Genomic DNA, 24,936 nt, shown 5'->3' with positions numbered 1-24,936 from the left:
GAAGATTCAGGAGAGTTATTCCAGGAATGAGAGGGTTACCGTATGAGGAATATCTGGCAACACTTGGGCTGTATTCCCTGGAGTTCAGGAGAATGAGGGGGATTTATACTAACACTTTGAATGTTAAAAGGCCTGAACAGATTAGATATGGTAAAGTTAATAACCATAACCATATAACCATATAACAATTACAGCACAGAAACAGGCCATCTTGGCCCTTCTAGTCCATGCTAAACGCTTACTCTCACCTAGTCCCACTGGCCCGCACGCAGCACATAACCCTCCATTCCTTTCCTGTCCATATACCTATCCAATTTTACTTTAAATGACAATACCGAACCTGCCTCTACCACTTCTACTGGAAGCTCGTTCCACACAGCTACCACTCTCTGAGTAAAGAAATTCCCCTAGTGTTAACCTTAAATTTTTGCCCCCAACTCTCCCATACTCTCAATGGAAAAGGCCTACCCATGTCAACCCGATCTATTCCCGTCATAATTTTAAATACCTCTATCAAGTCCCCCTCAACCTTCTACAGTCCAAAGAATAAAGACGTAACTTGATCAACCTTTCCCTGTAACTTAGGTGCCGAAACCCAGGTAACATTCTAGTAAATCTTCTCTGTACTCTCTCTATTTTGTTGACATCTTTCCTATAATCGGTGACCAGAACTGTACACAATACTCCAAATTCGGCCTTACCAATGCCTTATACAATTTTAACATTACATCACAACTCCTATACTCAATGCTGTGATTTATAAAGGCCGCATACCAAAAGCTTTCCTCACCCCCCTGTCCAGATGAGATTCCACCTTCAGGGAACTATGCACCATTATTCCTAGATCTCTCTGTTCCACTGCATTCCTCAATGCCCTACCATTTACAATGTATGTCCTATTTGGATTATTCCTACCAAAATATAACACCTCACAATTATTAGCATTAAACTCCATCTGTCATCATTCAGCCGACTCTTCTAACTGGCCTAAATCTCTCTGCAAGCTTTGAAAACCTACTTCATTATCCACAACACCACCTACCTTAGTATCATCTGCATGGTAGGGGATTTATTAATTTCCCATGGTAGGGGATTCTTGGACAAGAGGGCACGACTTCAGAATTTAAGAACATCCATTTAGAACTGAGATGCGGAAAAATCACTCTAGTCAGAGGGTGGTGAATCTGTGGAATTTGTTGCTACGAGCAGCCGTGGAGGGCAAGTCATTGGGTTTATTTGAGGCAGAGATAGATAGGTTCTTGATTAGCCAGGGCATTGAAGGGTATGGGGTGATGGCTGGGGAGTGGAGATGACTGGAAGAATTGGATCAGCTCACTATTGAATGGTGGAGCAGACTCGAAGGGACAAATGGCCTACTTCTGCTCCTATATCTGATGGTCTTATGGATTCACTCATCCATGTGTCTCCATCCATTTCCAATTTTCAAAAGGTATGTACATTTCAATATCCTAAACACGTGGATTTCTGTAGATGCTGGAAATCCAAAGAAACACACACAGAAATTGCTGGAGGTACTCAGCAGGTCGAGCAGCATTTATGAAATTAATCAACAGTGGACATATCGGGCCGAGACCTTTCTTCAGTTCTGGAAAGTTACGGGGAAGGCGCCAGAATAAAATATCATGGGGAGGGGAAAGTGACAGATGAAGCCCGGTGAGTATGAAAGGTAACGGGCTGGAGAGGGAGTAATCTGGTAAGAAAAGGCAGTGGAGCAATAGCGATACAGTTCCTCTTGTCCCGCCCTTCCAGACAATGACCCTCTGCAATCAACATATTCTGCTCATGTAAGCGGGCAGTTCACTCCACCTTGTCCATGGAGTTTCACAGCATCGATGTGTGTAGTGAGGTCTACGATGTCCAATGCCGGTGTTTCTGTCCACACCGATCTCTTTTTTTCTGTCATGTTACAGCAGTGAATTTTCCTGCAATGGGGAAATATCTCTGTCTATCTGTGCTTCTGTCCATCTATCTATTTTTCTATCTTCCATCTATGTTTCTGTCAATTTCTCCCTCACAAAAATACATACGTTCACAGGATCTCTCTCTCTCTCTCTCTCTCTCTCACACACACACACACACACACACACACACACACACACACACACACACACACACACACACACACACACACACACACACACACACACACACACACACGTTTTTCAATTTATTTGTCCAAATGGAACTTCATTTTTTTGGTCTTTTTCACTTTTCGATATATTCTGTGCTTATCTTTTCACTGCTCACCGCACTTCAGGTATTCAGGAGTATTTATTGAAATTCATGCAGAAGAACAAACTGGATTTTAGTGAGAATTTTGATAACTTTCCCCAAATTAGTCCGGGTCAGGGTGGCAGGAAACAGAGGTCCAGGAGAACTTGGCTTTGTGGATACTGAAATGACCTGACCACAGAGGCAGAGGGTGCTGGTAGAGTGAGAAGCGTATTCTCTCTGGAAGCCGGTACCCAGGAGTGTTCTGAACCGATCTTTTCCAACAACCCTGTTCGTTGTGATTTTTACTTCACTCAGAAGGTGATGCGAACATGGATGCAGGTTCAATTTCAGCATTGAGGAGAAGTTTGTCTGGGTACATGGATGAGAGAGGTATTGACATCTAGATTCTGGGTGCACATGGCTGGGCTCAGGCAGAGAATGGCAAAGACCAGATGGGCTGAAAGCCCTGATTCTCTGCTGTAAGAGAATGAATTACATTGTTCGTCCTATACCAGTCCAATTTCGCAGGAGATTTAAATTATTCCAATGAAACGTTCTAAAAAAAACCCTGCAAATACAAGAAACACTCAATGGATGAAGAACATCTGTGGAGACGAACAAAGTTAGAGTTTCAGCTCCAACACCCTGTGTCGGAATGGCTTCAAACAATTTCTGATGTGATTTCAGGTCTCCAGCATCTTGAGTGTTTCTTTAATTTCCAGCTGCTCACAGACAGACGACAGTGAGTGGGAATTCCCAAACATGGTGAGGATACTGAACCCGAGGTAGATAACCAACGATGCAAACACCGAACAGCTTAATCCAGGTACTCACTGCCTCTGCGTATTGAGATTGCCCCGCAGGTCTATTCGATCTGTCTGCTCTTTTCTATCTGTGCCATTCAGCCCCTCTAACCATCAACAAGATGGCGGCTCCTCTTCCATTTCATTGCATTCTCTATAACAAATACTCTCTAACCGCTTTTTTCATTCTCTCTGGAATTAATTTATCTTCTGTAGCCCGGTGTTGCCCCAACCACTCACCTCCCACCCCTGTCACTATTTCCACCTTCCCACCTCCCCCCACACCTGGATCCACCTCACACTCCCCAGCTCTTGCCCCATCCCCACCCCTCACCTCTTTTCTCTGACTATTTCCCGTCCACTCTCAGTCCAGAGGGAGGGTCTCGGCCCGAAATGTTGACGGTCCATTTCCCTCCACAGATGCTGCCCGACCCACTGAGTTCCTCCGGCAGTTTGTTCTTTGGTCTGTATAACCCGTGTTAGTATGGGGAGCGGGATTTTACACCACATTCCAGGGACAGTCTCAACAAATCCCAAATAATTGTCACTTTGCCCGGATCACTGGCCCCGCTTGCAGGGCAACAGTCTGCCGGTGTTTGCCCCCCAATGTGGTGAATCCCTCTGCTTGCCACCACCGTGGGCTCAGACATTTCCACAGATGAGTCCCTCCTGTCCCCACCGGGACAAACATCCTGTCCGACCCGTCTCTCACCATCTTCATCCTTTCAATAAAATCCCCCTCTCCCTCCCTCCCTGGGGAAACGGTATCAAAACGATGGGCCGAGCGGTCTCCTCCTACCTCTCAGCGATACATCAGATTCCGGGCGCAGGAGACGCTTCACAAACTCCCCAACTTCCCTCGGAGGGAAATGGAAATAAATCAGAAAGCGGACATTTACTTTGAGATCTGTTCCGCTCTGAGGGGAGATCGACACTTGAGCGGGAAACGGTTTCAGCGGGGTAACGCCCTCACAGCTGGTACGCTTCCGCTATTGGTTGAAACCAGTGATTGACATCGCATCGCACCAATGGGAGTAGAGCAGGCCCTGAAGCTTTGGTTTTCAGCGGTGGGGAGGGGTGATCACGTGATTGATAGTTCAGCCGTTAAACCGATAAAGCTCGAGCTCTCCAGCGCGTGGATGACGTAAGACACCGCGCATGCGATGGCAGGTCCTGGTGTGGGGAGCCCATGTGTGACGTAAGGCGCGTGGATTCGCCTGTGTGACGTCACCTGTGGGGGAGCGCTTGTAATTAAAAACACCTGAATGGACGTTTCTGATGATTTCAGTGGGACAACAACATTAATCACGGGTTTCATCACTGAATCCAGTGTTGTGAGATGTAAAGTCCCCGGTTATGTGTACGGGTATGCCGTGTTTTTGGCGGAGTGGGCAGCGTGGTGTTTGTCTCGATTCGGGTCACAACAGCAGAATTGCCAGCGGGGTCCACACACAGTGTATTAGTCAACAGAAAACCTCTCGTCCCTGTAGTCTTTGTCTCCTGGTAAACTCAACACCCTGACAATATGGACCATAGATACCCCTTCCTCTTTAAAGTCAGTTATACATTCAGACAGCTGATCGCTGAGAGGAATTATATTTATTAGTCATTAAAGTTCGCCCAGATTCGTTTGGATGGATTTGATGTGGAGTTCGGGGTGTCACAGTGAAAGGGCCGGACGGCCGAACTCTCTCCGTTGTCCAAACATCCTTCCAGGTGAGGCGACACTTCACCTGTGAATCTTCCGGGGTCGCCTATTGTGTCCGCTGCTCCCGATGCGGCCGCCTCTACACTGGTGACACCGGCTCCTCCGCAGTTGTGCGGGGTAGGGTTGTTTTTTTTTGGGGGGAGCGGATCGATGTTATTGTTCCCTTTTGTGCGGGAGGTGTGGTTTTCGGGGTTTGATGATCCGGATGCCGTTGTTTTTGATGCGGGGGTGGGATGGGAGTTTGATTTTTCTCTCTGAAAGACTTTCATGCTCTTTCTTTGTTTTGTGGTTCTCTGGGGGAAAAAAAACGCAAGAGTTGTTCATGGATACCTCCTTTGATAATAAACTGACCTTTGAACTATCCGCTCCCAGCGGGACTTCCCGGTGTCCAAACATTTTCATTCCGTTTCCCATTCCCGACCCGGCGTGTCAACCATCCCCTCCTCTTCTGCCAAGTTAAGGCCACCCTCAGGGTACAGCAGCTGCACCTTATATTCCGTCTGGGTAGCCCCTCCCCCCAAACTGATGGCATGAATATCGATTTCTACTTCCGGTGAACAAATCTCCCTCCCTCCCACTCCCTCTCTTCCTCTCTGACTTTTCACGTCCTCTCACGTGCTTAGCACGTCTCTCTGGGTCCACTGCTCCTATTCGCCACTCTCCTCTCCTATTAGATTCTATTTTCTTCTGCTCTTCAGCTTTCCCATCTACCTGGCTTCACCTGTCATCATCCAGCCAGCCATTTCCTCGCCCGCCCCGATTTTATTCAGTTATTTCCCCCATTCCATCTCAGTCCTGAAGGAGGGTTCAATTAGAAACGTCGACTGTTGACTCTTTTCGATAGATGCTGCCTGAGTTCCGCCAGCATTTTGTGTGATTTCCAGCATCTGCAGATTTTGTCGTTTTTATGAATTTCCTCTCAGTTGGAGGGGTTGGGTGGAAGACTGGATATGGCCGGTGCAGAGAGATCAACCGTACAGAGCCTCGACGTTGATATCTTTCTCTTCATTCCTGAATCTGAACTTCCCATCTTTGAGCTGGAGAGATGTCTATGAGATTCCGATCTGCACCACAGTCGATGGGTGAAAAGGAAGCTGCCAGCATTACACAACTAGAGGAAGCTGACTGCTGAGAGAAACAATCCGTCAGGATTCCCCTCCCTGCTGACGGGGATTCTCTTATACAGAACGCTTGGAACATGCGCCCGGAATTGTCCTGGATCACCACAATAGAGTCAGGAAACTTTTCTCCTGCATCACTCTGATTCCTCTTGAGACAGGCGCACGCGCTCTACTTGCATAACCTCCTCCATGGACTCGATGCCGTGTGGCGAGCGAGGAGCCAGTCGGTTATCCAGCCGTCAAGTGGAACAGACAGATTAATCATTTCATCCAGACTATCCTGCTGGTCCCGGACTGCGATCTCCCGTAGGACCCCTGCATTCAGTCCACACTGGAAGGCAGTGATGAGAGATCTCTGATGCAAACCCCTCTCTCCTGCAGGCGTGTGGAATTTAACTGCCCCCGTAAAATGTCGAACAGGCTGAGTGGAGGTCCATCTGGAAGATAGACTATGTACGCCAGTTTTTGCCCACCGTCACCAAAACAACCAGGCTGGGCATGGAATGTCAGCTCGCATCTGGGAATAAACATCCTGCAACAATCAGGATCAGCATAATATCCGCCTGGTTGTGAAATATATATATATATATATAGGTTCGGATATGGCCCGAGTGCGGAGCAAGAGACACTGAAGCAGGTCGATAGTTCACACACTTTAATGCGAACAGAGTTAGAGAAAAGAATAAACGCTACGCCAAACAGGGCCATTAACTAAAATTCTGAAAAGGAAAATGAAGACTACAGTGCGGTTGAAAGGAATAACTTAATATAAAATGAATATCGGGAGTCAGTTTCCACAAACACTCCAATTTCTCAGGCGAGGCCGAAAGCAAGCAGGCAGCGAAGTGTTGTTGTGCTTGGTTCAAGTCTCGAAAAGCACTATGACAGAAATAATTGATTTTAGTACTATCACACTGAAATAATAATTAGCCAGGGGTCCTGTCACGACCACGGATTCGGCAGCGCAGCAGATACGGCAATTGCGCTCATGAGGATGCACGTGTCAGAAAATTATTATTTCATTGTGATAGTATTTAACTCAATTCTTTCTGTCATAGTGCTAGACGCAGCCCCTAAGGCGCAACAGAACTGTATTTGTTGGAAGACCCGGATGAGCGGCTTGTCCAAGGTTTCCTTAGCCACAATACACTGTATTAAATTGCAGGGAGATGGGAACCAGAATGCCAGAAGAGTTAATGTTGAGCTGTGGAGGCGGATGTTGGGAAGACTGCAGACAGAGCAATGAATCAAAGGTTGAGCATGGTGCGACTACTGACCCGAGCTGCATGTATTTCAATACAGGAAGTAACGGAGGCAAGTTGTGTAACGAGCTGGAGATGAGGGAGCTGGTTGGGCAGACAGAGGCAACGTGTAGTGAGGAGAGGCTGTCGATAGGGCAAATTGCAGTCAACAAGATGCAACATAAATGGTGGACAAAATCGAAAAGCGTGCATACAGAAATGAAGAAGTTATATTTGAATGAGGCGGTACACAGACTAAGGCAGATAAACTTGCAGCACAGTTGTCAATCGGAATGATGTTATTGGCGTCTCTGAAAAATCTAAAAGGGTGGATACAGGGCTGAACTGAATAGTGGCTGAAAAAAATAGCCTGGTGCTTAATGTCCAAGGATACACGTTATATCAAAACAAAGCAGGAAGGTAGAGTGGCCGGCGTTGCTCTGTTGGTGAAAAATAAATCAAATTATTCGAAAGAGGAGACATACGGTTGGAAGACGCTGATTCTTTGCGAATAGAGGGGAGGAACTGCAAGAGTAAAACAACAGTGATGGGAGTTGTATACAGACTCCAAAACGGTGGTAAGAATTTGACTTCCAAACTTCAAAGGGGGATTAAAAAATTCTTGCCCGAGGAGTGTCATGGTCCCTTCTGGCACCTGGCTATCTTCCTCAGGAATTGGGCCTTAATCACCTCATTTTGTTCCCAATCATTCCCAGGTTCCACTAAGTACAAACACGTGTTTTCTATCAGCAACTGCAGTATAAAAACCCTGTGACCACAAGGAGCTGCCAGTTTATTGGTCGACTCGTGTACGAGTAACCTCGTTCCATGGTTCTTAGGACTATCAGTTCTAAGTCTAGCATCGTTCCTGAATTCTGTACTAAAACCAAGACTCCGGTTAAAGACTCCCTTGGCACCAATTCCGCGCTCGCAACGACCGTAACGCCTCCCGCCATGGCCTCCGCGCCCGTGTTCAGCATTTGGGTTCGTTCCAGCGCCACGTCCTTGCAACAGAACGAACTGGCCACGATGAACCCAGTGGACACGGATCCCGTACAACAGACCCTGGCCAGCCAGGGCGATCTATTGGGCGCCCACGACCAACTACTTCAGGAGATCGGGGAAAACCTTTGGACACCAACCACGAATGTACGGAAGGTCAGTGAACAAGCGGACCGGGTCTCCGCTTCTTTTCCTCCGTCCCCTCCAAGAACCCCGGTCACCCAAACAGCACCGTTCGGGATGGCTTCCACCCCCCTTCCCCCGGAATCAACAACACCATCCCCTCGACAGCCGCATGTCCTGGAGCCTGAACCCTACGCCTGGGACGAGGTAGGTGACGGGCCTTCCTGTTACAATGCTCCCTCGTCTTTGAACTGCTGTCACGTACCTACACCTCCGGCAATGGACCCGGCGATCACCTGTATGGCCTCAGGTTCTTCAATGGGGGCACACGTCTCCGTTCGCCTGCCACCCCAGGAGTGATCGGGACCCCAGCGCTCCTGGAAAAGCACTTTTGGTGGCCGTCCATGGAGGCGGATACCCGCTCCTATGTCTCGGCATGTTCCATCTCTGCCCGGAGAAAAGCCTCTCATCGGCCACCTGCGGGTTTACATCGTCCTCTACCTGTCCATGGTCATCCCTGGTCACACATCGCCCTAGACTTGGTCACCGGTCTACCATCTTCACATGAGAACACCATACTCACCGTGGTAGACCGATTTTCCAAGGCACTTGGTAGCCCTCCCTAAACTCCCTTCCTCCTAAGAAACCGCAGATCTTCTCATCCGCCACGTCTTCCGTCTGCACGGAATCCCCGCAGACATCGTCTCCGATTGAGGTCCCCAGTTCATCTCACTGGTATGGAAGGCCTTCTGTCAAGCCTTAGGTGCAACGGTCAGCCTGTCATCCAGCCTCCACTCCCAGACGAACAGGCAGATGGAACGGGTCAACCAAGACCTGGAGGAGACACTACGCTGTGTAATAGCAAACAACCCGTCGACTGGAAGCGACCACCTCCCGTGGGTTGAGTACGCCCACAACTCTGTAGTAAGCTCAGCCATTGGACACTACGTTGTGTATTGGCAAACAACCCGTGGACTTGAAGCGACCACCTCCCGTGGGTTGAGTACACCAACAACTCTGTAGTAAGCTCAGCCATTGGAAGGTCCCCATTTGAGTGTTCCCTGGGGTACCAACCCCCGCTGTCCCCCGCGCAGGTAGAGGATAATGCAGTACCATCGGTTCAGGACCATATCGATTGGTGCCTTAAGGTGTGGGAGGAGACACGCACGGCCCTACTCAGATCAGCAAGACGTAATAAGAAGATAGCCGACCGAAACTAGACTTCGGTGCCCGAGTACCAACGAGGGCAGATGGTGTGGCTTTCATCCAGGGACATCCTGCTGAAGAACGAGCATAGGAAACTTGCCCCTTGCTTCCTGTGACCATTCAAGGTCGAAAGTGTTATCAATCCCGCAGCGGTTCGCCCAAAATTACCAAGATCCATGCGCATCCACCCAACTTTTCATGTTTCCCAGTTAACAGAGTTTCCGTCAGCCCCTTGTGTCCCCCGTCTGAGATTCCCCCACCTGCCCGTATCATCGATGACCATCTGGCATACACCGTCCGAAGCCAACTGGATGTGCGCCGTAGGGGCAGGGGTCTCCAATACCTGGTAGACTGGGAAGGGTGTGGTCCAGAAGAACGTTGCCCCGCTCCTTCATCCTAGACCCATCCCTCATCCAAGATTTTCATCGGGACCATCCAGACCGACCTGGAGGATCGCCTGGCAGCTCCCATTGAGGGAGGGGTGGTGTCATGGTCCCTTCTGGCAATCGCCCACCTGGCTATTCTCCTCAGGAATTGGGCCTCAATCACCTCGTTTAGTTCCCAATCATTCCCAGGTTCCACTAACTACAAACACCTGCTTTCCATCAGCAAATGCAGTATAAAAACCCTGTGAGCACAACAAGGAGCTGCCAGTACGTTGGTCAACTCCGGTGTGAGTAACCTCGCTTCATGGTTCTTAGGATTACCAGTTCTAGGTGTAGCATCGCTCCTGGATACCGACTCCATTAATAACGACTCCGTTAATAACGACTCCCGACTCTGCCTCCGCATCCATGTTCTGCACTTGGGTTCATCCACCGAGTAACACTCTTGCCTCGCTTTCACTCTTTCTATATCTGAACAACTTTTTATACGATATTTTTGTCTAACTTACCTTAATTTTTCATCTTGTCTCTCCTGTGTGTTTTATTAGTTGTCTCCTGTTGTTTATGTAAAAGCTTTCCAATCCTCTCACTTCCCACTGTTTTCTTCCTGTATTATATGACCCCGCCTTTGCTTTGATCAAAAACAGGAGAAAATCTGTGGATGCTGGAAATCCAAGCAACACATACACAAAACACTGGAGGAAACTAGGAGGCCAGGCAGCATATAAGGGAAATAGTAAACAGTCGATGTTCCGGGCCAAGACCCTTCATCAGGACTGGGGAAAAATAAAGATGAGACGTCAGAGGTAGAAATGTGGGGGTGAAAGGGGTGGAAGAAGTGGTAAGTGATAGGTGAAACTGGGTGGGGGGAGTAGTGAAGGATAAAACTCCTTGGGATAGAATTTCCTTCACGATTCTCGAAAGTTCATTGCTAATGCCTCCACATCACTTCAGCTGCCTCTTTCAGGTCTCTGGGGTGTACATCATCTGGTCCAGGTGACATATTTACCTTCAGACCATTTGCTTCCCAACAACCTTCTCCCGAGTAACGTAATTTTACACATTCTGACCACTGACATCTGGGGCTTCCATATTCCCGTCAGCATCTTCGACAGATAAGAGTGATGTACAAGACTTATTCGGTTCACCTGCCATCACCTTGCACTCCCACCAAATTACTACCTCTCCAGCATCATTTTTCAGTGGTTTGATATCCACTTCCGCCTCTCTTTTACACTATATGTACCTGAAGAAAAAATTGGTATCCTCTTTATTACTGGCTAGCTCACCTATGTATTCCATCTTTTCCTTAATTATTTTAGTTGCATTGTGTTGGTTTTTAAAAGCTTCCCAATCCACTAACTTCCTAGTAATTTTTGCTCTATGCCTTTTCGTTGTTTTTTATGCTGTCTCTGGTTTCTCTTATCTGCCAAGGTTTTGTCACCTTACCTTTATAATTCTACTTCCTCTTTGTGATGTGTAAATCCCGTGCCTTCCGAATTGCTTCCAGAAATTTCAACCACTGCTGCTCGGTTTTCATCCGTACCCAAGTACTTTACAAATCACTTTTGACCAATTTTTCTTTTACGCCTCTCTAATTCTCTTTATTCCACATCTGATTTTAGCTTCTCCTTCTTTAATGTCAGGGTGAATTTGATCATATTAAGATCACTTGTCTTTAAGAGTTCTTTCAACTTCAGTGACCTAATTAATTCAGGTTCATTACAACACCCAATCCAGAATAGCTGATCCCCATCTGGGCTCAACCATTAGCTGCTCTAAAAAAGCATATTGTAGGGATTCAAGGAATTCCTCCTCTGAGACCAACACCATCCTAATATTCCTAATCACCTGGATGACAATCCCCCATGACTATTGTAACATTGCCCTTTTGGTACGCATTTTCCATCTCCCAGTGTAACTTGTGGACCACATACTTACTACTGTCTGGAGGTCTCTATACAATTCCCATCAGGGTTTTTTTTTTTTTTACATTTGCAGTTCTTTAATTCTACCCACAGATTCTGCACTTTCCAACCCTATGCCACCTCTTTCTAATGATTCTATTTAATATTTTACCAACAAAGCCACACAAACCCACTACCAGCTTGTTCTTGGCTTGTTCTTACAATAAACAGGTAGGTATCTGGGAAACAAGAGGACCTGCAAACACAAAGTGCACTGCGGATGCTGTGGTCAAATCAAGACGTACAAACAAGCTGGATGAACTCAGCAGGTCGAGCAGTATCCGTTGAAAGAAGCAGTCAAAAAGAGGACCTGCAGATGTTAGAAATCTGAGAACATCACACAAAGTGCTGGAGGAGCTCAGCATGTCAGGCAGCATCTATGGATGGGAATCAACATTTTGGGCCAAGACCATTCATCGGGGCTCTTGATTCCCACGTATGTGGAAAATCAACAAGAATAGAAAGTAGTGGAAATAGAAAAACCCTTTGACAAAATTTAGTTCAAGGCTTAAAAAAACTGCAAAACAGAGCTCAATACTTAACAAATACAACAGAGGCAATACGAACTTTCATCAATACCGACATTAACTTTTTTTATAAAAATATATTTGTCCAATTTCAATCAGTAAAATTTACAAAGATAAATAAGAACTTCAGAAAAGACTATTGGCACTCAAACCCACTAGAATAACACTACCTTGGACAGAAGGAGGAAGAGAAATAACACACATGAAAAAAAAAATCACACAAGAGTCAGATAAAACTAAGTATATATTTTCATCAAAAATGAACAGGATTCAGTACTCCATGTGTGTATATGCAATTGTGATAAGTAACACAGACCAGGAAACTTCAATGTGAGGCCCACTCAGAAAAATTAATTATCACTATGGAAGGAAACATCAACCACTGGAATGAGTATGACCCTCCATGGGAGACATCCCAATGATCTCAGCAGATGAGATGGTGACAATGAAGCATTGAGCACCTGACAGAGAGTTGGAGACCTCTTCCCAGAAACAGAGGGGTCCCTTGCAGAAAAACAGGACAAAGTAGTTAACAAAAGAAAGAAAAAAAATCAGAAATACATTAAATACAACAAACAAGGCAGTAAGTACAGAAAATGCCAAGAGAAGCCAGACACAATCCAACACATTCCAGGATCCTGCAGCAGTTTAACTCAATCTGATTACTTACAAAGCTACTAACAACTGGCAAATATCATTCACCAAAATCTTGCTTTAAAATACCAACTCACGAATGCCCTCCATCACTTCATAAAGGCACCATAAATTCCAGCCTGATACAGTTTTAGAGTCAAAATCTTCCAAATTATATGATAATCAATACATTATTTCACAAAGGACAATCTATAATAAACTTCCGGATATAACATTACAAGATAAACAAGCAGGAACAACTGCTTCAATAGATAAAACTTTTCCCAACACACACATGTTCTTCGACCAGCAGAGCACCTCACCACAGGTGTTGCTTGTGCCATCAGTCAGACAAGCAAGAGATTTTCTCTGTCAATCAGCTTCCAAATGTTTCCACTCTGTCATTTGTAGCCACGTCTCGCTGCTGATTCCCTTCTCCTCATCATACGTTCTAACCCCGACCATCCTCCAGTACACCAAACTCTGCCCTGTGCGGACCCGCCTCCGGTTTCTGACCTTGCTCAGTTGAACATCCAATTAATGGTTTCCATTCTGATTTCAGTCTTTAGAGGAGAGTGGTGTTTTATAACAACCCTGTAGAAGCAGGGAAAATGACCCATAATGTGGAATGTGCCCTGAATAAGGAGGTTAACTACCAATGTCATTCTCTATCAGCGCAGAGATTTGAGGGGTGAAGAACAGGTCAAGCAGAACTGCAGTCAGCTCAACTTCTTCAGTCTGCAGAAAATAAAACGGAAACCTCTTCACCCACAGAGTGGTGACTGTTCGGAACCCATCACCCACAGAGAGCGAGAGATGAACAACAGGGTAGGATTTAAAAGGACTGTCTGGAGCAGAATCACTGGCAGGGTCCAGCAGGCCTGAGTTGAGTCTCTACTGTACACAAGGTGTGTTATAAATTCACTAAGTACCGGAAACCAAGTTTAAAATAGAGCTGATTTATTTGTCTCAGATGCAGAAGATTAAGCTCCAGTCCCATTAAAGGTGAATGTGCAGCAGAAGAAACTCCTCCCATGCCCAGTGACCAGGGTGCAGAACTGGGTGTGGTGAGCAGCAGCAATAATTGCAGTGTTCAGCACCGACAGTCACTCTCGAAATTACATTCTGCAACGGTGATGGACAAATATCCAGCATGAAGCTTATTGAAATTTTCTCCCCAGTGTGAACCCGGTAGTGTGTCACAAGGATAGATTACTGTGTGAATCCCTTCCCACATTCACAGCAGGTGAACGGCCTCTCCACAGTGTGAACTCAATGATGCACAAATTGGTGGAGATTACTGAGAGAATCTTTTCCCAAAGCCTGATTGGCCTCTACCCAGTGTGAACTTGCTGCTGTCTGAGTAGATAAGCTGACTGAATGAATCACTTCCCAAACTCACAGCAGATGAACGGCCTCTCCCCAGTGTGAACTTGCTGGTGTCTCAGTAGATGAGATGACCGAGTGAATCCCTTCCCACAGTCTGAGCAGGTGAACAGCCTCTCCCCAGTGTGAACTCGTTGGTGAATCTGTAGGGTGGACGACTGAGAGAAAGTCTTCCCACAGACTGAGCAGGTGAAAAGCCTCTCCCTTGCATGAACTGACTGGTGCCTCTGTAGGTGAAATAATAAAGTGAATCCTTTCCCACAGTCTGAGCAGGTGAACGACTTCTCCCCAGTGTGAAATCGCTGGTGTCTATGAAGGTCGGATGATCGATGGAATCCCTTCCCACAGACTGAGCACGTGAATGGTCTCTCCCCAGTGTGAACTGACTGGTGTGCCAGCAGATCAGATGACCGAGCAAATCCTTTCCCACATTCACAGCAGGTGAACGGCCTCTCCCCAGTGTGAACTCGCTGGTGTATCAGTAGATCAGATGACCGAGCGAATCCCCTCCCACATTCACAGCAGGTGAACGGCCTTTCCCCAGTGTGAACTCGCTGGTGTGCCAGCAGATCACATGAACGAGTGAATCCCTTCCCACAGTCTGAGCAAATGAATGGCCATACTCCAGTGTGAACTGACTGGTGTGCCAATAGGGAGGATGATCGAGTGAATCCTTTCCCACACACTGAGCAGGTGAACGGCCACTCCCCAGTGTGAACTGACTGGTGTGCCAATAGGGAGGATGACTGAGTGAATCCCTTCCCACAGTCTGAGCAGGTGAACGGCCTCTCTCCAGTGTGAACTCGCTGATGTTCCTTCAGTTTAGATGAGCATGTGAATCCCTTCCCGCAGTCTGAGCAGGTGAACGGCCGCTCCCCGGTGTGAACTCGCTGGTGTGCCATTCGGTCAGATATGGCCTAGTGAATCCTTCCCCACAATTTCAGCAGATGACCAGCCTCTGCTCAATGTGAACTGACTGGTGTGTCCACAGCTGGAATGATCGTCTGAATCCCTTCTCACACACAGAACAGGTGAATAGCCTTGTCCCAGTGTGAACTTGCTGACGTACCTTTAGTTGAGATGAACGAGTGATTCCATTCCCAGTCTGAACAGCTGAATGTTACCTGTGTAAAATAACGGGCATGCCAATCGGTCAGATGATAGAGTGAATCCCTTCCCACAGTCTGAGCAGGAAGGATGATTGAGGGAATCCCTTGCTCCACTTCTTAAATATCTGGACAGAGACAGCAAGACTGGTTTGAATTCCCATAGGCAATTTCCTTGTCATTTTTAACCTGTAAATAGATTTACAAAATCCATCAGTGGGTGAAGGACAACATTTCAGATGAGATCACATTAGTTACCAAGGTGTGATCTGACATCACACTGTTACAGTGAGGTTCAACCCAAGTTGCAGAAAGAAATCATCTTGTAACTGGGCACATGGTTGGTGTCTGGAATGACCATCAAATTCTCTGATACTCTTCCAGTCTCTATAAGAATGGGACATTTCTACCTTCTCCAATCTGTGAATTGGCTCAGTTTGACTCTCTCCATTGGTGTTATTCCCTGTTCCCACTGAGCTGTATGGGAGCCTGGCCCCACAGTAACTGAAGCACTCTCACACAAATACCCTTTGTTGATGTGCAGCTGGGATTTTATTTTATGTACTGTTAACTTAAAGTACCACAGTTTTAAGGCCACGTAAATATCTCCTGCTCAGGTGTATGGTTGGTCTGCACAGCTGTTAAAAGAAATTAGAGTGAATATTAGTATTGTTTAAGATTCTTGTCACAGTCATAGAAAGATTCAGACACATTGGCCCATCTCGTTGGTGCCAAGCTATTTACGCTTTCCACTCCCATACCCCTACCATCTAGGTACCTATACCGACCTCTAACACGTTGCAATCGTGCTCGCATGCACCACTTGTGCTGGCTGCTCATTCCACACCTGGATGACCATCTCAGTGAACAAGTTTTCCCTCTTGATCCACTTAACAGTTCACCTTTCACCCTTAATCCATGGCGTCTGGTTGTGGTCCCACCCCATCTCAGTGGAAAAATCCGGCTTGCATTTACCCCATCTATGAGCCTCAGAACTGTGGAATACCTCCATCAGATCTCCCCTCACTCTTCTACTTTCCAAGGAATAAAGTCTAGTCCAGTTCAATGTTTCCTTCTAACCCAAGCCCTCCAGACCTGACAACATCCTTGTAAATTTTCTCTGAACTCTTTCAACCTCTTTTACATCTTTCCTGTAGGTTGGTGACCAAAACTGCACAAAATATTCCAAATTAGGCCTCACCAACGTCAACATAACATCCATCTATTGTTGATAGTACTTTAGTTCATGAAGGCCAGTGGGCCAAAATCTTTCTCTCAGTACCTTTTGAACTGTGACACCACTTTCAGTGAAATATAGACCTGTATTCCCAGATTCCTTTCCTCTACAACACTTCTCAGTTCCCGACCAATCACTGTGTAAGACCTACCCTAATAGGTCCTGCCAAAGTGCAACACCTCACACTTGTCTGCATTAAATTCCATTTTCCATTTCTCAAACCATCTTTCCAGCTGGTGCAGTTCGCACTGCAAGCCATGATAGCCGACTCACAGTCCGCTAAACTCCCAGACTTGGTGTGATCCACATATTTGCTGATCCAGCTAACCATACTATCATCCAGATTACTGATATAGATGACAAACAACAACAGATCCAGTACTGATCCCTGTGGCACACCACTAGTCACAGACCTCCGGTCAGAGAGGCAACCATCTGCTACCACACTCTGGCTTCTCCCAAAACTGTGTCTCGTCCAATTTACTATCTTATCTTGAATGCTGAATGTCTGAAACTTCTTGACCAACCTCCAATGTGAGACTTTGCCAAGTGGCTTGCTAAAGTCCATGTAGACAACATCAGCAGCCTTGCCTTCATCCACTTTCCTGATAACTTCCTCAAGAGACTCTATAAGATTGGTTAGACATGACCTGCCCTGCACAAAGCTATGCTATCTATCCTTAATCAGTCCACATCTATCCAAAAACTTGTATATCGAGTTCCTGCACTTACGTTACATTAACTTTCCCACAACTGATGACAAGCTCACCAATGTACAATTTCTTAGTTTAATTTTAGAGGCTTTCTTGAACAGCGGAACAACATTGGCTGTCCTCCAATCCTCCAGTACCTCACCTGTCACTAAGGATGAGTTAAATATCTGTACTTGGGCTCCGACAATTTCTGCACTTGTCTTCCACAGGGTCCCAGGGAACAACTTTTCAGGCCCGGGGATTGATCCATGGCAATTTGCCTTAAGACAGCAAACACCTCCACCTCTGTAATCTGTACAGGGTCCATGAGGTTGATGCTGCTTTGCCTCACTTCTGCAGACTCTGTGTCCATCTCCTGAGTAAATACGGATGTAAAACTACTATTTAAAACCTCCCCCATCTACTTTGTCTCCCGTATAGATTACCATTCTGATCACCCAGAGTGGGCATGTTTCTGCAGTTGCTGGAAAAAGAGGAACGCAAACACACACAATGCTGAAGGAACTCTGCAGTTCAGGCATCAACTAAGCTGAGGAGTACACAGTCTAGGCATACTGAAGGGGCTCGGCTAAAATGCTGTCCATTTATTCCTCTCCACATTTGCTGCCTGATCTGCTGATTACCTGCAATATTTTGTAGAAATTAACCAATTTGTTTTTCAATTAACCAGTTTCCAAATGTTTCTCATCTTTTATTCATAGCCAGATCCTGCTGGTCTGATTCCTCTTCCCTCCACCCGCTCAAAACCTCCAGACCCCATCTTTTTCTGGAGCCCCAAAGCCCTGACTGGTGCTGGCAACTCTTTGGTTTCTGACTCTGCTCCATCGAAGATTCACTCGCTAGTCTGCTGTCAGACTTTAGAGATGCATTGCAGCAACCCAGCTGTCTGAGGCCCAGTCCTTTGAAATGAGTGAAAATATTTTAAGTTGCTTGAAGTGGTAGAGGCAGATACAATAGGGTCTGTTAAGAGAATCTTAGATAGGTTCATGGAACTTAGAAGATCAGAGGGCTCTGCGGTAGGGCAATTCTCGGCAGTTGTCTGGAGTAGGGTACATGGTCGGCACAACATTGTTGGCTGAAGGGCCTGTAATTTGCTGCAGATTTCTATGATTCCATGAAATTCAAGGGAAATCTCTTCTCCCACGGAATAGTGACTATTTGCAACAGAGAGTATGAGAGATAAACAGCAGAGATACACTTTAAAATACTGATATGGAACAGAAATATGGGCTAGGACCAGATGGATTGAGTGGCCTCTCTAGTGTACATTGTGAGAGTAGTAGAGAGTGAGCGTAATATTAAACACCAGTCTAGTTTAAGGCTAACATCAGCAGAACAGACTCCTCCAATGCTCAGTGACCAGGGTTCAGTCTTGGTGCGATGAGCAGCCGCAAGAACTGCAGAATCTGACAGTAACAGTCCCTCATGAACCTGCAGCTGCCTTCAGTCACCGTGATGGTTAAATATTTAACACAGAGCTGATTTGAACTTCCTCCCTGATGTGAAGTTGCTGGTGTTGCAGCAGTTGGGATGATTGAGTAAAACTCTTTACTCACTCCGGACAGAAATGTGGCCTCTATTTATTGTGAACTCACCGGAGCATCACAGGGTGGGTTAACTGAATGAGTCTCTTCGCACACACGGAGCAGGTGAACGGCCGCTTCCGGGTGCGAAGCTGTTGATGTATCTGCGATGGCCGATTGAATCCCTTCCAAAATGAGCGTTAGTGAATGACGTCACACTGCTATCAACGCCATGGGATATTTCAGGTTTTTTCACTTATTGATTTCAGCGTGCTGTGTGTGTCGGAATGCCTGTATCTATTCAGTAAATCTAATTTGCATGTTTATCCTGTGACATTATATCCGGATGGGATCATGTATCGCCCTATCTCTGATAACGGATCGGTAGTAATGCAATTGTTTCACTCCGAATCTAAAACTGGATCAAGCTTGTATTGATTGTCATTGATAGTATCTTTCATGATCGTCTCTTAAAGCAGGATTTTGGTGAATGATGCTTGCCACTTGATGGCGCTGTGTAAGCAATCAAACGGCATATTCTGCTTTAGAGCCCCGAGAGAGGCACAACACTTCGTCTTGAGTTTGTGACTCTTTTAATGTGCATTTTTGTTATTTCTGTGTCAACCGCCTGGTCCTGTATTGACACAAGGAACTACGCAGTTTCTGGGAAGAGGTTTCCAGCTTTGAGCCTGACATTGGACGCTTTCCTCCTTTGCTCACATCGTGGGGATCTCATCCATGGACGATTATGCTCATCTATTGGCTAACTCTTTCTTCTATAGCAGTGTTTCCCAGCCCTAGTGCCGCAAGTCAAGGCGAAATGCGGAGCACCCTCGTTGCTAATCCCCAACGACGTCTGTTAGGTTGGTTCGGTCGGACGAGATCGCCAAGTGTCAGACCCGTTGTGACGACGAATGCTCAAGGCCTGCAGTGCGATGCTTCTTCCTTTATTCCAGTGCCACATCCTTTTTGGAAGTACCTGCTCTACTAACGGTCGATCAGGTCTGATACCGCAAGTTAGAGGCAGCTTATTGCCCCGCCAGGAATCTCGAATGCCCCCCACTCCCGGCGAGTGCTATTTGCTCCTAAAGCCATCTTAGGACACGTAACTGCCCCCAGAGAGAATCACTGTTCCATTGTGATAATTTCTTCATCTTTCTGGGTTGAGCTTTCATTTCAGTTCAGAATAGCACACGCTCACAGCGTGTTGAATCCTGCTTTTGTTGATGCAAATACATCCTTAGAAGAGTTACTGTGAGTGGGACAGAGGAAATGCAACTCCCTCAACACTGAGTGTGTGCAGCTCCCTCAACATCTTGCTCCTTCCTCTCTCCATAGTGCGCTCACCAGATCTGACAGTCCCTTTCTCCCTACCCCCACCCTCCTCTCAATCCTCAGCACACATTCCTCTCTGCTTCTCTCCTCCATCTACTCTCACTCTCCCTTTCCTCCTCTCCACTCTTATCTTAATAATACCTCTCCCACTTCCTCACCTCCCCCTCTTACTCCGCTCACCCCAACTTCCTTTCACTCTCACTTCTCTACTCCACTTTCTGTCTACAAACCACACCCCACCTTTACAGACCGACCCGGATCCTCGGTCCATGTTCACTCCATAATAGCACCTTTCAATGTGCAACGGTGACATCGGAATTTACTGGCACTTGGAGTTGGATGAAGCAGAGGAGGGAAAGAAAGAGAGATAGAGGAAGAGGGAGAAGGAGAGAAGGGACAGTGGGAAAGTGAGAGGTGGAGGGAGAGATAGAGAGAGTGGGGGGGAGAGAGAGAGAGAGAAGAGAGAACAGGCTGAGTGGTGGTATTGAAAGAGAGGGAGAGAGAATCGAGAGACAGTAGGAGTGTTAGCGAGACAGACTGAGGAGAGATGAGAGGGAAGTGGTGGAGGCAAGAAACAGGGGAGAGAGATGGTGGTGACAACCAGTGAGGGGAGAGAATGGCAGGGAGATGGATGTGGGTGAGAAATAAACAGGGAGCGAGTGAGGGGGCAGAAGGAGGCATGGGAGAGAATGACGGAGGAGAGAGATTGGAGGGAATATGGGAGGGAAGAGAGATGAGGAGTTAAACTGGGATAGAAACCAGGGATTGAGCCGGTGGAGATATACGAGGGAAAGGGACGGGCCTTTTGATATCTCTGTTGATCAGTGAGAGAGAAACTGACAGGGATCGAAAAGGGCCAGTCATTTTAAATGGAGACATATGGAATTTTCTAAAATTCTAAATCTTCCATGTAAATTCCTTTAGGATCAATGAAGTGTCTATCTATCTGAGTGTAGGCGGGTGGCTGGGTACATTTGAGCTGGAGATACAGGGGGAAGGGCACAGAAGCATAGATCAGACACGGTCATGCTGAATAAACATGATATCGTAAGACTTCCTCCTCATCTGAATTGATTTCCCTGTAGTCTGAGGGTGTATCCCTGGACCTGGGCTCCGTATTATGGGAAACATCCTCTCCATATCCTCTCTGTCCCAGCTTTACAGTATTTGGGAACCCCGCCCCCACAACTCCACACCCCGCCCATAATTCTAAACTTCAGCGGGAACAGGCACAGAGACATCAAATACCATGAACTGGTGTCTTGTTAAGCAGCTTCAGGTGCAGCACCTTGTTCAAAACCATCTGAAAATCCAAACAAACAACACACACCACCTTTCTCATTTCACCAAAGAATTCCGAGAGATCTGTCTGGGAAGAGGAAAACCATGCCGTTTTGGCCGTACAGGGGAGGATTTGAAAGGACTGTCATGGAACAGAATCATTGGCAGGGTCCAACTGGCCAGAGTTGACTCTCTACTGTACACTAGGTGTGTTAGAAATTCACTTAAGTACCAGAGACAGAGTTTAAAATAAACTGATTTATTTGTCTCAGATCCAGAATATTAAACACCAGTCCCATTAAAGGTGAAAGAAGAAACTCCTCCCATGACCAGTGACCAGGGTGCAGAACTGGGTGTGGTGAATCGCATCAATAATTGCAGAGTTCAGCACCGACAGTCACTCTCAAAATTGCATTCAGCAACGGTGACGGACAAATATCCAGCATGCAGCTCATTGAAACTTTCTCCTCAATGTGAACAGTGTGTCACAAGTGTAACATGCCGTAAGGTTTGACTGCTAATGTAATGGCCTCTCTGCAATGTTTCACTGCTGAGGTAATGGTTTCTCTGTAGCAGCAATGTTTATAATACGACTAGAGATACGGGTTTTTGAGTGCGGGACTTTCCGATGATAGAAATGTTCTTTCTTGTGAGTCTGGAAGAGAGATTTTTGTGGTCTTTTGCTGGGGGAGATGAAAAGATGCAAATGGAGACAGTGGGCTCTTTTTCTTCTTTTTTTGTTTACTTTGCTAACCCTGTATTCAAAGTAAGTATTATAAAGCTCAATAGTTTAATCGGATACTGTGTACTGTTTGTTATTTCGGGGAACTGATTTGTAACAGGGGACACATCACACAGCATTCACCCAAACAAGATTTCTCAAGTTTGGCCGGGCTGTGGGGCTATCACCCCCTATATTAAGCTGCTAGCCGAAGCGAGAGTTACATAAGCCGAGATGACTGAGTGAATCGCTTCCCACAATCACAGCAGGTGAACGGCCTCTCCCCAGTGTGAACTCAATGATGCACATTTGATGGAGATGGCTGTGAGAAACTCTTCCCAATGTCTGAGCAGGTAAATGACCTCTACCCAGTGTGAACTCGCTGGTGTTTCTGTAGTTGAGATGACTGAGTGAATCCCTTCCCACACACTGAGCAGGTGAATGGCCTCTCCCCAGTGTGAACTCGCTGATGTACCTTCAGGTTAGATGAGCAAGTGAATCCCTTCCCACAGTCTGAGCAGGTGAACGGCCTCTCTCCAGTGTGAACTCGATGGTGAGCTATTAGGTCAGATGATCGAGTGAATCTCCTCCCACAGTCTGAGCAGGTGAAAGGCCTCTCACCAGTGTGAACTCGCTGATGTACCTTCAGGTTAGATGAGCAATTGAATCCCTTCCCACAGTCTGAGCAGGTGAACAGACGCTCCCCGGTGTGAACTCGCTGGTGAGCCATTAGGGTGGATGACCGAGTGAATCCTTTTCCACAGTCTGAGCAGGTGAATGGCCTCTCCCCAGTGTGAACTCGATGGTGAGCCATTAGGTCGGCTGACCGAGTGAATCCCTTCCCACAGTCTGAGCAGGTGAACGGCCTCTCTCCAGTGTGAACTCGCTGATGTACCTTCAGGTTAGATGAGCAAGTGAATCCCTTCCCGCAGTCCGAGCAGGTGAACGGCCGCTCACCAGTGTGAACTCCCTGGTGTGCCACGAGGGAGGAGGACTGTGTGAATCCCTTCCCGCAGTCTTAGCAGGTGAAAGGCCTCTCGCCAGTGTGAACTCGCTGATGTACCTTCAGGTTAGATGAGCAAGTCGATCCCTTCCCACAGTCTGAGCAGGTGAACAGACGCTCCCCGGTGTGAACTCGCTGGTGAGCCATTATGTCAGATGACCGAATGAAGCTTTCCCCACAAATTCAGCACATGACCTACTTCTGCCCAGTGTGAACTGACTGGTGTGTCCACAGGTGGGAAGACCACTGGATCCGTTCTCACACACAGAACAGGTGAATGGCCTTGTCCCAGTGTGAATTTGCTGATGTACATTCAGTTGAAATGACCGAGTGAATCAATTCCCACTGTCTGAGCAGGTGAATGATCTGTCCCCTGTGTAAAATAACGGGCATGCCAGTTGGTCATATGATCGAGTGAATCCCTCTCCACAGTCTGAGCAGGAAGGATGATTGAGTGAATCCCTTGCTGCACTTCTTAAATATCTGGACAGAGACAGCAAAACTGGTGTAATCTGTTTGAGATTCCTGTAGACAAATTCCTCGTCATTTTTAACCTGGAAAAAGATTTACAAAATCCATCAGTGGGGGAAGGACAACATTTCAGATGAGATCACTTGATTTGCTAAGGTGTGATCTGGCATCACACTGTTACAGTGAAGTTCAACCCAAGTTGGAGAGAGAAATCATCTTCTAACTGGGCACAGTGCTGGTATCTGGAATAACCATCAAATTCTCTGATGCACTTCCTGTCTCTATAAGAATGGGGCATATCTGTCATCTCCAATTTGTTACCTGGCTCAGTTTGACTCTCTCCATTGGTATTACTCCCTGTTCCCACTGAGCTACATGGGTGCCTGGCCCCACAGTAACTGAAATATTCTCACACAAATAGCCGGCAGTGCATTCCACGCACCCACCACTCTCTGTGTAAAAAAATACCCGACATCCCCTCTATTTCCAAGCACCTTAAAACTATGAGCCTCATTTTAGCCATGTTGGACCTGGTAAAAAGCCTCCGGCTATCCACACAATCAAAGCCTCTCATCATCTTTTCACCTAAAATATGCTCTAAACATAAACAAGGGAATCATACATTGCTTTGAGGTTTTGTTAGAAGTATACAAAATTATTAGGGTACAGATAGGGTAAATGCAAGCAGCATTTTCCACTGAGGTTGGATGCGATGATAACCAGAGGATCATGGGTAAGTGGCGAAGGTGAAAATTTAATGGGAGCGTGTGGAAAAGCTCTTCACTGAAATGGTTGTGAGACTGTGGAATGAGGTGTCAGCACGAGTGATGAATATGAGCTCGGTTTCACCATTTATAAGTCTGGATGGGAGCCTGGATGGTAGGGGTATGGAGGGTGATGGTCCCAGTGCAGGTAGTTGCATTAGACAGCTTAAATGCTTTTTCAGCATTGACTAGATGGGCCAAGTAGCCTGTTTCTGTACTGAACTTCTCCAGGTTTCTGTGACAGAGAAGCTGGACAAACTTGTTTGGACGGGGAAAGGTAGGAGTGACAACGGAGCAGCAATGGAGTTTCTGTGAGCAATTCGGGAGCTGAGTTATCGATACATCCCAAAGAAGTGGAAGCATTGAAAAGGCAGGAGGACACAACCATGGCTGAAATATGAAGCCAAAGCCAACATAGAAGCCAAAGAGAGGGCAAATAAAAGA

At 46.6% G+C, this 24,936-nt stretch overlaps 1 protein-coding gene across 1 annotated transcript in view; it reads right to left on the bottom strand.

Annotated features, from left to right (window-relative positions):
* The window catches only part of LOC140721015 (uncharacterized), a 59,370-nt gene that overhangs the window by 17,262 nt on the left and 17,172 nt on the right, over nucleotides 1–24,936 (bottom strand). The window contains exons 4-6 of the mRNA XM_073035879.1: nucleotides 22,898–23,271; nucleotides 14,342–15,153; nucleotides 8,499–8,680 (exon numbers count right to left, since the gene is read on the bottom strand). Of these exons, the coding sequence (XP_072891980.1) occupies nucleotides 8,499–8,680; nucleotides 14,342–15,153; nucleotides 22,898–23,271 (1,368 nt within the window). The remainder of the gene's footprint in view (nucleotides 1–8,498; nucleotides 8,681–14,341; nucleotides 15,154–22,897; nucleotides 23,272–24,936) is intronic.

The sequence above is a fragment of the Hemitrygon akajei genome, unplaced genomic scaffold, assembly GCF_048418815.1.
Source record: "Hemitrygon akajei unplaced genomic scaffold, sHemAka1.3 Scf000049, whole genome shotgun sequence".
NCBI lineage: Eukaryota > Metazoa > Chordata > Chondrichthyes > Myliobatiformes > Dasyatidae > Hemitrygon > Hemitrygon akajei.
The sequence above is the reverse complement of the archived record's forward strand: the minus strand, read 5'-3'. Positions and strand labels throughout refer to the sequence as shown.